Raw genomic sequence first — 15,801 nt, forward strand, 5'->3', positions numbered from 1 at the left:
TGGTGATTGACCGCAGAAAATGTGTTTTGTTTTGTTTTGTTTTTTGTTGCTTTTAAATGGAGCAATTATGACAATGGTGATGATGGTTGTTGCCATGGTGCTTTCTTTCTTTGACCTGTGCCCTTGCTTTTTTATGATTTTTTTTATTCAAGAGGAAATATTCTATTACAATTTCCTTTTTCTAATTTACTGATCTGTCCACTTTTCTTTGTTCTTATTGTGTGGGAGGTAATCCCACAGGCAAAGCTTAAAAATAGAAGAAAATCTATGTAAAGAATACAGTAACTGACTGTATGTAAGTATACTCTGTATCCCACATAAATACAATTATTTAGGAAACAAAAAACTATTGTATGTCAAGGATTTCCACTTGCATTATTGAAAAAGATCAATTTCTAAAAAACAAGTTGGGTGGGTGGAGGGTTCATCTGTATCATATTTGTGGATTTTTGCAATTCAATTCAAAACAAACAAACAAAATCATTAAACAAGGCTACATTAATGATTCATTGTTGTTAAGCTGTTTGTTACCATGGAAATATATAATTTCTGTTCATTTTAATTTAGAAATGAAGAGGTATTTTTCATTATAAAAAAGTAATTTTAAAAGTTACCATATACTTAAATTAAATTTTCATTTAATATTCAACAATACCCCCCACCCCCAAAAAAGTTTAAAGCATGCTGAACATACTAACCTATTGATTATATATAATTAGTGCAATTACAAATATATTGAAATACACTTTCGTGCACTTGACTGTATGATTTTGAGACACCATTAAGTTATATTTAAGTCCCCATCCACGTTAAATATTTTTTTCTTCTCATTCCTTCACTTAGATGTTTGAGTTCCACTGTGCAGACTTTGACCCTCTGGTGTTATAGGATAAAACACGCAGTTGCACTTTAAAGGAAATGAAATGACTCAGACTGTGCAATTAATTACATTATTGCACTTGAAAACTGAGCATTTTTACAATGTAGTGGACTGATTTAGCCTGAGATTGTGCAATCTACTGTTGGTGCATTGATTGAGAAAAGACCTTGGTTGAACCAGTCTATTCTATATACAGCATATAGTACAGTATCTTCTAATCTTTATAGTGTACTGCTTTCATACAAGAAAACAATGTTTTACAGTATTTATTTCAAAAATTGAATTGTTATTTTTTGTTTTCTTGGATGTTCCTGGAGCTGTCTCACCACCATCCACTATTGCTTTTCATTTTGTCCAGCTGTGAGTACTGTAGCTCCTATTAGTCTCTTTTTGTTTTGTGGATTTGTGGCTGGATTTCTTCAGTTGGGATTTAAGAGCTGTAGTAATAAAGATTTGATTCATTTTTTTTTTTACTTGTTTGGTCTTTGCTTCTTTACTGTGAACATACGTGTGTCCAATTTCCCTTAGGAGCTCTCGTGCAATGTTTGGAGCCCATCTGTAAGTTTGTGAAGTGTTAGTTTCTGTCCCTTTAATGAACACAGTGTTTTGGCTGTGACTTTGTGTTGAAAATCCATTCCGGATATCTCATTGGTGGTGTGTTGGTTTAATTGACGCTGTCAGCTCCTCTGTGTGATCGCCGTCACGTTTCCTCGTCTGTCAAAGTGACGCAGAGCTCGCAGGTTTACACGGTGAAATAATGTCGGTAAAGCTCAAACCAGAAGACAACAACCGACAGTGAGCGGCTAATATTTTCTGTCTGTGTCTGCTCGAAATGGCGGAAGTGAGCCAACCCATCGTTAGGTATAAACAGTTTGCTTTTCTTCAACCACTCTGCTGCAGCTGCAAATCTTGACCTTTGACTTTTTTGACATTTAGTCCTTGTATAGAAAACCACATGAGGAAATCTGGGCCTCAGCATGTTTTCTCCCTGCTTGTTCCACAGTGTTGTCCCTGATGATGAAGGGGGAGAAAAGTTCAAGAAAAGTGAGCATGTTGCTTTCTACAGGTGTGTTTGGCATTTACTATCAGTGTTATAATATAGTGTATGTATGTTTATTAGGCGTGTAACGGTTCTGAAACCTAGACCGAAACCGGCCAGGTTACCGTAATTACCAGTAAAGAAGTAACAAAAAATTAACAGAGCCAACGGAAGCAGATCAGAAAATAAGCAGGCTTCATGCTAAAATATGAGCAAATATACTTATCAGACAGAGCGAATTAAGAAAAATGCCTCTCTCTAATATGAGCCTGGTGCCCTCTACAGTTGAGGTAAATAATGGCCCCAGACAGTATTAGAGGAAATACGGTAATTTTGCTTCCAAAGTTAATATGTAGATTGGTCTTCAGCAAAATTTATTTATTTTCTATTCACCCAGCTGATTTATGCGAAGTTAATTTAATTTCAGTTAATCTACCTTCATAGAGTTATTTAGACTTCTTGATATTCTAAGTTGTAGTTCATTTAATAAAACCCAGAATTTTTTCTTATCAAACACCCCCCACCTCCACCACCACCGAAAAAAAGCAGGTATGAATCGTACCATGAATTTGTAGAATCATTACACCCCTAATATTTATTGTTGAGTTTTGTGCTTTAATGTACACTCACCAGGCACTTTATTAGGAACACTGTGCAATCCAATACAACAGCTCTGCTTCTGCCATAAATCCTCCAGTACACAAACACCTGTTACCACAATTAAGTATATGTTGCAGAAGATAACCTTTGTGTGTGTATATTCAGCAGGATTTGAGCTATAGGTTTGGTGAATAGTAATTCAATTGATGTATCACTTCTTATTCTCATTTTCCTTTTTGAGGCGGCAGATGCAGGGTCCAAACTTGCAGCACCAAGCTCTTTTGGACACCATGGTGCTCACAGAGAAGGGGGCACGTTTTGAGTTGTTGGAACCAGTCACACAGGTCTGAACACCAGTATTACTGTAAATTAAAATAAAGGATGATGTGTTAGCATTTGACAAGCCTACAAGTCTTCTGGTCCTTGAGGCCTACAAAAAGGTACTGGAATATTTCCACTGTATGAGTCTGTGGGGCCAGAATAACTTCAGCAAAAATAATGTGCTGTACATATTTGTTAAGAATTTGTTTTTAACACATAGTTATAAAGAAAGAGGGAAATAAATCTTGACATTAGACAGGTCTTTACAAACTGTCAACTTCACTTAATCCTTCATGTAAGCCAAACACAAATCCTAAAGTAGTGATTTCCACTAAAGGGCATAATAACCTAGGCTTGTAAACTATGTAGCAAGTGGTAAATGTAATGATCTGGGAGTAAAATGTATTCAGCCCCACTGACCATTATAAAAATGCAACTAAAATAAGCCCCCAGTATCTCGATGATAAATACAATTTTACTTGTTTTGATGATCTGAAAAACTATCTTTTCTTCTAACATTACCTTTTCATTACAGACCAGACTGCTTCTTTCTGTGTCACCTTGCAAAAACGAGAATGTAAGGATATTAGTAGATGAACTTCAGCCTATTAAAGCACGCTACCATGTTCCAGATGTGATGACCGAGGAACCAAAATGTGAACAGTAAGAGCTCATTCAGCATCATCCCTCCATTATGATATCGAGTTACACGAGTAATGTACTTAAAAACCCACTCCTGACTGTAGTGGGCCTTTCACTGATACACTAAAAGCTTTGTGCCTGTGTTGTGCTGCACACGATCCCTGTTAATGTTTGTTAGCATGGAGGAAAGGACTGAAATCAGTTTAGGCTGGTGAGGAGCTTCTCCAGGAGAGGCGGTTCTTCTTGTCCATTGTTGTTATTTATAAGACAAAAGGTCAACATCTTAAAATAGCTTTTAGGTTCAAATTTGATAGTTTGATGATGAGTTTTCATTTCTTTCCAGGAATCCTTTTTGAGATTGAGGTGTACATATTATAATTTAATATTTTCGTCAATGAAAGGCACCTGTTTCATTAATTATTTGCAGGTGAAAACAAGTGAACAAATATAGGCTGTCAGTGTTTGCCGGCCTATTTGAAATCATGACATACAGTACGTGTTAACTCTAGTTTTATACTCTGGTATTATAGGTAGAGTTTTCAACCCCAAGTGTGCATAGATTGAGAGACTCTTACATAGTAGTGAAATTGTTTTTCAACTTCTTAATTTGTGTGGTTCCTGCAGGTTTTTTGGATATCGGTTGACCTTTGCGTTCATGTTCTGGCAGGTTGAGAGTGGAGAGACAGACTAAGGACTCTGTCACCCTCTCTTGGTCTGCAGGACATCACCAGGTTCGTGTGTGGCGTTTCCCCTTCCGGGTGGAGATCTTATGCGAAGACGAAGTGATGGTTACATTCAACTCTAAAGGAAAGCTGTGGTTTGAGACTCTTCAGGATCCACCCAGGTGAGGATCTCAAGTAGAGGTAATGTACTGCAAAACAAACAGATAAACACATGAAAAATAAATTGCCTTTCTTTGTGTCTTTTTCCTCAGAGCCACAACTCAAAGCAGTGCGGTAAGAGAACACCAATACTGTCCGAATTGCATTGTAATATTACTCCTACTTGGACCTTAATCCCTGCTATAAATGCCTTTGTTCTTTTTCGCTTTGTTCCGCTGACAGCTTCCAGAGGACCACACAAGTTTATTATGGAAAGAGACTTTCAAGCAGTTTGTGGATATCAAAGCTAATGGTTTGTGTCAGCAATTAATTATTTAAAAGGTCAACCTGTCAGTAATTACATTAAAGGACAATTTAATCTGGTTTTATTCCCAGAGATTATGACTTATCCACCCCTGAGAACTTTTTCCCCCATCCCTGTATAATTGACCCTAAATGGAATATCGCTTATGTTGCTCTCAGCACTGAGTGCACTTGAAAGAAACAAACTGTGATTAATACTGTAACCAGACAACTTGTCTTGGTCCACACACACAAATAACACAACCTTGTAACAATAATACAGTTAGATAACACTTTACAGGTCCCAATTTTCAAAATAACAATAATTTCCTAAGAAGATTCCCAGAATTTGGTCCTAATTATAAGGAAAATGGAGATATGTTCAGTCTAAAAGAAATAAAATTAACATATGAACTAAAATGAATAAAAATATGTCTTGTGCATCTGCAGGTCCCAGTAGTGTTGGGGTAGACCTCTGTCTCCATGGTTTCAATCATGTGTACGGTCTACCAGAGCACGCTGACAGCCTGCAGCTTAGAGACACCAGGTACACATACAGTCTATTCAAATAAAATGCAAAGACATCATCATTTGTAACCATGTAGTTTGCACATACATCTCACTGGCCATTAATTGAATTAATGTCATTTTTCTCAGAGGCGGTGAACCTTATCGTCTGTACAACTTGGATGTCTTCGCCTATGAGTTGCACAGCCGCCTCGGCCTGTACGGGTCTGTGCCGCTGTTGGTGGCTCACAAGCCCGACAAGACTCTGGGAGTATTTTGGCTGAATGCATCTGAAACTTTTGTGAACATACATTACAGCCCCAGTGACCATCAGGTAATCTTTCCATTACTGTTCTCATTTGTTCCATGCTTTCATTCTTCCAGGAGCTAGTTTGTTTTGTCCCGAAAGTTAGATGATTTGGATTATGGTGAGAGATTAGTTGGTTCAGTTCTCTGGAGGAAGATGATTTGGATCGGGAATTTGAACAAAGCTCCCTAATAACTGCCTTGTGATTTAAAATGGAAGAAGTAAATGAGTGTTGCAAGTCACAGATCACTAACAGAGGATGAATAAGGTCATTAATTATGTTCTGTTATCGCTAACTATTCCCAGGGTGAATATAGAAGATGCAATAATCTACATTTATAACCACATATTAACCCTCCACCCCCTCCAGGATGATCAAACCCCGCCAGTAAAGAGGAGGCGGGTGCAGCCTCAGTCTGACGTCCACTGGCTGTCAGAAAGTGGTGTGATTGACTGTCTGGTTCTGCTTGGGCCCAGTCCACAGCAGATCTTCGCTCAGTATGCTCAGCTAACAGGTGTGTAACCAGCATGACAGAGATTATGTGGGAGGTTTTCATCTTGCAATGTCAGATTTATTTGCAGCGTAGGTCTACAGTTAAAGCACTGTCATTCTTTTAACAAAAAACACAGTTTTTTAAATGTTTAAGTAAATATGATAAGGCATTATGTCCCTTACCAACGAATTTATTTTATCCTTTTATTAATTTTCTTTTACTTTGTCTTATACTGCCATTTATAGTTTCAATCCTTTAATTATAAGAATATACCTGAAAAAGCGAGAATGATATAAAACTAATATAATTTCAGTCCAATTTTATCCAACTAATTTTCAAAAGGCAAAAAGATGTGTCAGAAATCTCTCTTTTTATTAAATTGCATGGCTGAGCACAAAGACAGATGTATAGACGCCTTTTTCACTGTGGAGAAACTGTATCACACCTCAGGTATTTCTACCTACTCGATGAGACCAGTGCAGGTGGTACTGATGACACTGACAACATGATTAAAGAGTCAGGAGGGTCAGCAAAGTCAAACCAATATATTAATAAAAAAACAACAACTACTCCCCTAATCAAGCCAGATCAAGGACAGTCGAGAAAGAACACAAGACATTATAAGTGCAACATCACATGTTATGCACATCATATCCAGCAGGTGGGGAGTATGTAACAACATGTCAATTAGAGACACTCAAAACAAAGACCAAACCAAACCAGTGAAAACCTAAAAGAACAAAAATGAAACAACTATAGCCTACTGTAGAACAGCAAACAAAATCCCTGCAGTTACACATATATAGCATTGCACATACATTTACACATATGAACACATATGTTAATTAAATCAAATCAGAAACTCCAGCATCTGAGCTGCAACCATCAAACTACAAGTTAAAAATATCAGAGGTGTGAAAATAAATTCCTCATTCATGCCGTTCGGGAATAAAATATTTAGCCTATAAATCCACTTTGCCTCAAGTTTTAACAACGCACCATCCATGTTAATTTTACCTCATTTTACTAACTTTACCCTCCAGATGTAACATCACGTTTGATGCTAACAGTATGCACATGAATTATCCATCAGAGAGACTAAAAACTAGACTCCTCTTTCCTCTCTCCGTCAGGATATCAAGCCCTCCCCCCTCTCTTTGCCCTCGGGTACCACCAGTGCCGCTGGAACTACAATGATGAAGCTGATGTGAAGGCTGTGGATGCTGGATTTGACCGCCATAACATCCCTTATGATGTCATCTGGCTGGACATTGAGCACACGGACGGGAAGCGTTATTTCACCTGGGATCCTGCTCTTTTTCCTGATCCGACCGGCCTGCAGCGCCACCTAGACAAGAAAAAGAGGAAGGTCAGTTTCAGGGTGCAAAATATACAGTACAGGACCTGCAGCCTGTTTCCGTTGTCATCGGTTACAAATAAAAGCTAATGAATTGTGCATATTTTTTATGTCTTGCAGTTGGTTGTTATAAGTGATCCTCACATCAAGGTTGATCCTGATTGGTCCTTGTACCGTGAGGCGAGGGATGGAGGACATTTTGTCAAGGACAGAGAGGGGAAGATCTATCAGGGCTCTTGCTGGCCGGGTAATGTCTTAATTAACATATAATTAACATTACATAATGAAATATTTACACTTAAGCCTCAAAAAATGTGACATTTACTCAGAAAAAGCCTCTTCTGACATGAAACTCAACCTCAATCTAGATTATTACAGCAGTTATTATTGTTGTCTTTTGTCTTTTACTTTCAAGTTAGAAACGTTTTACAGGGTTTTATTATCTGAGAACATCAGATGACATTTTTCCAAGATGACTTTACATGTTGAATCCCTCCATATACAGTGTAGACAAACAGATGCAAATACCTTTTTGAAAAAAAAAAAAGTCTTGTTGTTTTTCTAACTGGAGTTTACATTAACTTCTCTCGTAGGTGAGTCGTCTTATCTTGATTTCAGTAGCCCAGCCACTCGAGCATGGTACTCCAGATGCTTTGCTCTGGATAAGTACAAGGCAAGTGTAAAAATATGTATATATACAACCTGATTCCCCCACAAGGATCAATAATGTTTCATATTGTTCAAAACAGAAGTACTTTGCTTATCCTTGATGAAGCCAGAAACACTCTGGAGTTGTGTTTTTGTTCTTTTGTAGTGGCTGTGAAAGAGCACCTTCAACAAATGCTTTAACACTCCAGCACTGTACAGATTGACTAAATATTCTAAGATAGCATGTTGTTTATGTTTTTATGCTTCCGCGATGGTGATAGTTGGATCATCCATCTGTCCAATTCTCGTGAACACAATATCTGAGTAACACCTTGAGGGAATTTCTTCAAATTTGGCACAAAGGTCCACTTGGACTCAGGGATGAATGGTTTAGATTTTGGTGGTCAAAGGTCACTGTGACCTCACATCTGTTCCATTCCTATGAACGCGATATCTCAGGAACGCCTGGAGAGAATTTCATTACATCTGGCACAAATGTCCACTTGGACTTAAGGATGAATTGATTAGATTTTGGTGGTCAAAGGTCACTGTGACCTCACAAAACACGTTTTTGGCCATAACTCAAGAATTAATACACTAATTATGACAAATTTCACACAAATAGGATAAAATGATGAAGTGATGACATTTTATATCCAAAAGGTCAAAGGTGAACCTCACTGTCACATCATAATGTTCTGCAAAAACACTTTACTGGCCATTATTCAACACCATAACTCAGGAACAGAAGGAGAGATTGTGACCATATTTCACATTTGGTCAGATACTGAATTGGTGACACTAATCTCGGGTTCCCACCCTGAAACTACAGTGATTGTTTAGATCTTCTGTGCTGCCGGGTTGAAGATGTGTGTGAAGCATCCACTTTTTAAAATTTGTAGCTTCTTTGGATTTTGCTTTCCTAAGGTACTTTTATGAGTCCACCCTCTTCACTTCTTCTCCCTGGATGACAACCAGGACAGGGGGCCTCCAGTTCCTCTGGTAGTCCACCACAAACTCATTGGCTTTGCTGATATTAAGCTTCAAGTGATTATAGTTGCACCACGTGACGAAGCTCTATATCAGTCCTCTGTACTCCACTGTAAAAATAGTCTCCAAGTGAAGACAGCATGTTTCTTACTGGAAATTATTCACTGGAATCATACATGTCAATATAGTGATAACTTCTATTTCACTAAAAAGTACACTTACAGTATAAAATTCCTTCAAAGTCTTCACTACAAATATTATGAGTCTGGACAGACATGGATGTAATCTGCAACTTGACTGGTTGGCGGAGGCATAATACAACCATAAGGTGGTGTTTCTAGTTATATGTATCATATTCTCACTAACTGGGTGGTTTTACAGACATAAGCTTGTTGTTGATATGTTTATGTTTGATGCAGGGATCAACGTCGTCATTATTTGTGTGGAACGATATGAATGAACCGTCTGTGTTCAACGGACCAGAGCAGACAATGTCAAAGGATACAGTGCATTATGGGGGCTGGGAACACCGAGAATTACACAACTTGTATGGCTTTTACCAGGTGAGCAGGTTCATTTAACTTAATTTTGTTAAAAGTTGAACACCAATAGTTTTTAATGAAAGCTAGTGACATGCAATATTTGTATCATGATTCCATGTAATTTTAACAGTGCAGAAAAATAGTTGTTTTCCCAGATTTCCAATTTTGTCCAGGTGAAAAAAGAACATAATTTAGATATTCATGGGACACTAAAACTCAATGAAAGTCAGAATAGAGATGTTCTTCATTTGGTGAGGCAGGTTTTATAGATTTTGTTGGGTATAACACACACACATCCTCACCTAGAAGTTAACAACTTAATTAAATCACAATTATGAGTAAGCTGTATGAAGCAAGTTTTATGGTTAGTATTGTTTTCTCTCAGCACATGGCCACAGTGGACGGTCTCATAACTCGCTCAGGTGGCTCCGAGAGGCCTTTTGTTCTGTCACGTTCCTTCTTTGCTGGCTCACAGAGACTAGGTATGTTTTTAATGAAATAATCCCATGCATCATGTATTTATGGTTGTATCCTCAACTCCACTGTTTGTTGTTTTTGTTTGGGACGCAGGAGCAATATGGACAGGTGACAACGTTGCTAGCTGGGAGTATCTGAAGATCTCGATTCCTATGCTTTTGTCTCTAAGTGTGGCAGGAATAGTATTTTGTGGAGGTGAGCACAATACTGAAAATAGTGGAAAAAAAGAAATGCTAAATACTAAATAATTTAGCTCAATGAATAAATATTTTGTTATGTGTTTTTGATACAGAGATATTAAAGTAAATACTGTAATAGTTTCTACCTTAAAACTAGTCGAAGCGTTTAGTAGTTTGCCTTAATTTAAGTACGGGAATATTTCCTCAGCACTGATTGAGGTTGCAGCCTCTTGTGCAATAAGCTTTATCATCTGTGTTTCAGCGGATGTTGGTGGGTTTGTCCAGGATCCAGAGCCGGAGTTGCTGGTGCGCTGGTACCAGGCAGCTGCCCTGCAGCCATTTTTCCGAGGACACTCTGCGAATGTAACAAAGCGTCGGGAGCCTTGGTTGTTTGGGGAAGAGGTCACTGCTGCCATCCGCACTGTGATCCAGCAGAGGTACAGCCAGAGAGAGCGCAGGGATGACGGGAGCTGTTGTCTTTTTTTAGATGATACATTTTATATGTGCATTGTGTGTTTGCAGTGGTGGAAATTAACTATTTACATTTACTCAAGTACTGTACTTAAGTACAATTTTGAGGTACTTGTACTTAACTTGAGCATTTCCATGTGTTGCTACTTTATACTTCCACTCCACTACATTTATTTAACAGCTTTAGTTACTTTTCAGATGAAGATTTGACACAATGGATAATATAACAAGCTTTTTAAATACAACACATTGTTTAAGATGAAACCAGTGGTTTCCAATCTTTTTGGCTTTTGACGTCTTACAAAAAGCAGTGTGTGGTCAGGGTCACATTTCAGATGTCTATGTCTGGTGACCCTCTGGAGGGGCCTGACCCCTATGTTGGGAACCACTGGACTAAACTATCTAACTGTATATAAAGTAGTTGAAACTAGCTCCACCTCCAGCAGCTACAACAGTAACATGCTGCTCTAACACTGATGCTTCAGTATTAATAATCTAATGATATCATATATAATAATATATCAGTCAGAGGGACCAAACCACTACTTTTACTGCAATACTTTAACTACATTTTGCAACTCACACTCTGCTTGAACACAAACTTGAAATCAGATAAAAACTTATCAAAGGTGACTTGTCTCATTCTTTCACATTACAAAATAAAATAGGGTCAAGTGAGCAGTTTTGCCATCTCTGTCCTCAGGTACTGCTTGCTGCCTTACTGGTACTCTCTGTTTCACCAGGCTCACACCTCTGGCCTGCCTCCGCTCAGGTTAGTGCTGCTGCCATCTGCTGTTCAGTGGAAGTACATTTGAGTTTTTTCAGGCACTAGAGGTCAATCTGTCCCTTGATTTAATGATGTAATGTTGGCAATAATGAATTTCACTCTAAATTGCTAATTAAAAGATAGATTGATTTGTAGAAAGGTGGATAAATGTATAGATTGATAGTAAAGAAAATGTATAGAAACACTCATGTTATTTTAAACTGTACAGACCTCTGTGGGTGGAGTTCCCGCGAGAACAGAGCACCTTCACTGTTGACAACCAGTATATGATTGGTAATGGATACCCTTTAATTTTTGCATTTTTACACTTCATACGCTACAATTATTTCCCTGTGACTTTTTCTGGGTTTAACTGTCTGCGATTTAACGCAGGAGGAGCATTGCTGGCCTGTCCTGTGACTGAATCAGGTGTTCAAGAAGTCAAAGTCTTACTTCCTGGAACTGGTGAGGTAAATTAACCACCAGGTAAAACATTTATATAATCTAATGTATTTAGGATACACCTCAGCATGTATGTCATATTAAGGCTTGTTTCTGTTTTAGATTTGGTACGACGTCCACTCTGGGAAGGCGTACAAAGGAGGCAGAACTCTGAGTCTTCCAGTCACCCTGGACACAGTAAGTAGGTGGTGGGACTGTAACATCTGTTGACTGCAGCATGGCGATGTACCACTGCTAAGACCTTAATGTGAATATTCTGTATACTGTCGACTTTTTCATCCTTTAGTTTAAGCCGAAATGTAAGGTATTGCATTAGCTTAAAAGGCAGATTTACATTCAATATTTAAGATTGATTACATTTATCCTAGTGTTGGATCTAGTGTAGATCATTCATTCATCATGACAGATTTTAAACGGTTATCTCTTTTCTCTCAGTGGTAGTTGACTTCTGCCAAATGAATTTAGCTCAGACCCTCTGGTGTTTCTCCTCCACAGGTTCCTGTGTTCCAGCGAGGCGGCACGGTTGTCTGCAGGTCAGTAGGAAGTGGCTCCTGTACAGCCGAACTCCAGCAGCTCCCCCTCTCCGTCACTGTCGCTCTAAACTCTCAGGTAAACCTTTTCAAACCAGCTTTAGTTCTGAGCATGAAATGGCCTTACTTGAAGAAATATGTGGATGGATAGAGAAGTCTTCCTCCCAAAGACTCGCAACACTGTAGAATGCTCCCTTTTAAGAAATGCATTTCTCTTAATTACATTTAGAAAAGGTAGGGCTGTCCCCGACTCAGGATATTCTCAGTCGACTCAGAGTCAGAGAGTCGGCACTTCAGACTGATGCAGGGGGAACTTTGCAACTTTGGTATTTCATGCTGTCATGCTGTGTTACTCTGTATACAATGATGCAGCTAAAAAAAAAAAAAGGCAGCGATTCAACTAACAAAACGCTTCTCGACTGATGCATTGAATCATTGACGTTTAAGGGGCAGCCCTAAGAAGAGGTATAACATTTTGAGCCCAAATCCTCCTCCTCAGGCACAGAGGTACTGAGACAATTTGGGTTCGAAATATTGTACTTTTTCTAAATGTAATAAAGAAAACTATTTTTTAAAAGGTAACTTTCTACAGTGTTGTGTGTCCATAGGAAGCAGAAATCACCCAATTTTTTTGGGACTCAGCTCCTGGATAAGAAAGATGTGCGTTTGTTTTGCACACTGATACACAGTGATGTACCAGAAAAATATGAACACACGTACAGTCTAACGCAACCCAATACAACAGTCGTTCCATTATGTTGTCCGCCCCCATTATGTAAGGGATATTATAGATACCTTTGTCAATACAATGTAGTGCTTTTCAGGTGGTGCCAAGTTAGTTTGTACTGTCCACTAAACAAACAGAGTTGCTCTAAAAAAACCTGCTATAATAGTAGATGTTTAGAAGATTCTGTTTGTTACAGTATTTCATACAATATGGTGCTTTTGAGACTCTGTAACGTCCACAATATTTTTAAGTTTGTTGCAGTTCATGCTAAAAGATTTGCAGGCAATGTCACAAACAAATATTTATTGCTATGACAGAGGTGAAGCTGTGTTTCAGCAGTTTAACTGATGCAGTTTAATACTTAATACTATTAAATACAGAATTATGTCTTTAAGACTAAGGAAGTAAGTTTGTATCATGTCACATTTCATATTAATACATTTTTGTGTTGTGACTTGTATCTTTTAATGAGCAATATTCTGTCTGTGGTTCCTTTTTTTCTGCAGGGTGTTGCTGATGGAGAGTTGTACTTGGACGACGGACACTCCTTCAGCTACCGTGACAGAAAGGCCTTCTGCCTGCGTCGCTTCAACATGCAGTCAGGCTGTCTGATCTGCCGGTGAGTCGAACTCACACCTCCCAAAGAGGGGATACAGTTTTAGACCGCTGATTTTTTTCTTTGTTTGTTTACAAAAGAGGTTGACATGAAAGTTAAGAGCACTATTGAACATTAAATAGTTAAAATTTTTGAGAGGCAAACACCTCACACATTATGGTTTAATGTCTGCTGATGCTGCTTCTATCAGTCCTGCCAGTGAAGAAGGAACATTTGACTGTGACAGCGTCATACAGTCGGTCACCGTCCTGGGGGTGAAGAGCAAACCGTCCACAGTGGTCGTGCATGTATCCGGTAAGTAACTCACATTCACATTTGGACATTCACAAGGATCGTAACATCTCATATGCACCAGAATGCTTTACTTCAGAAGCAAAGACACATTTGCATCCATCACAGCAACAAGCAACAAAATCAAACACATAAAAGACATTAAACAAGGCAGCACAGAACACTGGTAGCGTCCAACTAAAGAAAAGTTTTAAAGGAATAATCCACCCTAAAACAGTATCTTATCATGGTCTTTTTTGATAGTATGTGGCCAAAATGTGCAGACTTTTTGAGCTTCTTTCTTGAGTTAATATTTTGTACTGTTGCACCCTAACCCATCAAATGAAGCACAATTAAAAGAGAAAAGTTACTGTGAGAAAAAAAACTGTAGGAAAAGAAACCTTGAAACAGAGAAAATGTCTTCAAAGGCAATGACTTTCCTTTTTGTGTCCAGGTACTAAAGACACCTCCGCTGCATTTCAATACATGGAGACCTGCTGCAGGCTGACTGTGAGCAACCTGAACCTCAAAGTGGCGAAGGACTGGGAGATAAAGATAGGTCAAATGTGAATCTGTCAGTCAGTTTACCTTCTGTGGATCTCTTATTCATGTGAGGACATAGTCACGTAAACATCATCAGAATCATCTGAAAAATACATTACTTGATTGAAATGAAGGCTTGTTTTATGCTGTTGACGATAAAGTCTGGTTTAATTATTTTATCTGTATGAACTTCAAGTTTATTTTGACTTTTTAGGAAAAATCCACGAATAACAGGTTGACCAATCCCTTCATCGACTTCTGTTAAGTGTTTTTAAATCAAGGTTTTATGTTATCTGACGTAATCTGGGTCCATAGTGACAAACATGAAGAGAACAAAAGATGCAATCATTTCTTCTTTAATGATCATACATGCTAATAATAATAAATGTGCTAATAATAATTAGCAATGAAAAATTATGTTTGCTTTTTATGTGTGCTTTTGAAGTTAAGAATAAATGGCACAGTGATGTTACCTGTAAGACCATTTGTCCCTCTTTTATACTTCACATGTTGTCATGGTACTAAGCTACTAACTAGCATGCAGTTTGCTCAGCGGTGTTGTGCTGCTGTGGTCTGTGACCTGACCTCTTCCTGTGTTTCCAGATGTTTGTTTACATAAGTAGTACAATAGGAAATGCTAGAATAAGCTCAATTCTTTTATGAAACATTACAAGGAAATGGCAGAGGGTATAAGGTTCAGAGCCAAAACACCCTGACGTTGTAACATGTCGTTTCCCAAAAATGATTTGTTAGGGAGCTGCTATGTAAAGGACAACCAAGAAGTGCATTAGAAAGTTATTCTCAAAGCGAGAATTTGATGTCAGTGTCCACCTGGCGCTTTTTGTTTTATATCTGTCTGCTGCTAAACAGAGAAGCATCCTTGTTTGATAACTTATTAGACTAGATAGTGGTAAGACTGATAACTGCTCTCGAAGGCTAATAATGCTGTGCAAATATTCAGCGTTTCTTTACGTTTATCTTTTTCTAATTTTATCTTTTTCAGTGTTTTTCCGCCAGAGTATTTTTCTCATCTGAAAGTAAAAAACACCTCCGAAGCAGCATATCCGACCAAAGATTCTTTTAGTGTTAACGGCTCTTTAAGACAAGATGATCCACTGCAAACATATACCGTACATTGGCAGTGTATTGGTGATCGTCTGTGCTGTTTAATAATACCCAAAACACTGGATCGAAGTTGTACTTTTCTGATTGGTGCTAAAAATGGATGATACTCCTCTACATAGCGTTAGCCTGCTCTAGTTATGCTGAGACTGCTCAATATTGAGCTCCATTGAGAATAGGTTTAAAG

At 38.3% G+C, this 15,801-nt stretch overlaps 1 protein-coding gene across 4 annotated transcripts; it reads left to right on the forward strand.

Moving 5' to 3' along the window:
• The first annotated feature begins 1,531 nt into the window (after positions 1-1,531).
• ganc (glucosidase, alpha; neutral C) lies at positions 1,532-14,964 on the forward strand. Of its 4 annotated transcripts, none has more exons than XM_044374692.1 (25): positions 1,534-1,741; positions 1,884-1,946; positions 2,761-2,863; positions 3,376-3,503; positions 4,150-4,326; positions 4,417-4,438; positions 4,547-4,616; positions 5,057-5,153; positions 5,264-5,447; positions 5,791-5,935; positions 7,048-7,283; positions 7,392-7,518; positions 7,865-7,944; positions 9,329-9,472; positions 9,837-9,933; positions 10,022-10,123; positions 10,370-10,544; positions 11,282-11,350; positions 11,574-11,638; positions 11,738-11,814; positions 11,909-11,983; positions 12,302-12,415; positions 13,570-13,682; positions 13,870-13,973; positions 14,404-14,964. In XM_044374692.1, the coding sequence occupies exons 1-25, from the start codon at positions 1,713-1,715 to the stop codon at positions 14,517-14,519; spliced, it is 2,712 nt and encodes a 903-aa protein (XP_044230627.1). In that variant the 5' UTR covers positions 1,534-1,712; the 3' UTR covers positions 14,520-14,964. The 4 variants fall into 4 exon arrangements, with proteins under 4 accessions (XP_044230629.1, XP_044230630.1, XP_044230627.1 ...); XM_044374693.1 differs by having other exon boundaries at positions 1,884-1,924; XM_044374694.1 differs by lacking the exons at positions 13,870-13,973; positions 14,404-14,964 and having other exon boundaries at positions 1,532-1,741; positions 11,738-11,809; positions 13,570-13,663.
• Positions 14,965-15,801: the final 837 nt, after the last annotated feature.

Source organism: Thunnus albacares, chromosome 15, assembly GCF_914725855.1.
Source record: "Thunnus albacares chromosome 15, fThuAlb1.1, whole genome shotgun sequence".
NCBI lineage: Eukaryota > Metazoa > Chordata > Actinopteri > Scombriformes > Scombridae > Thunnus > Thunnus albacares.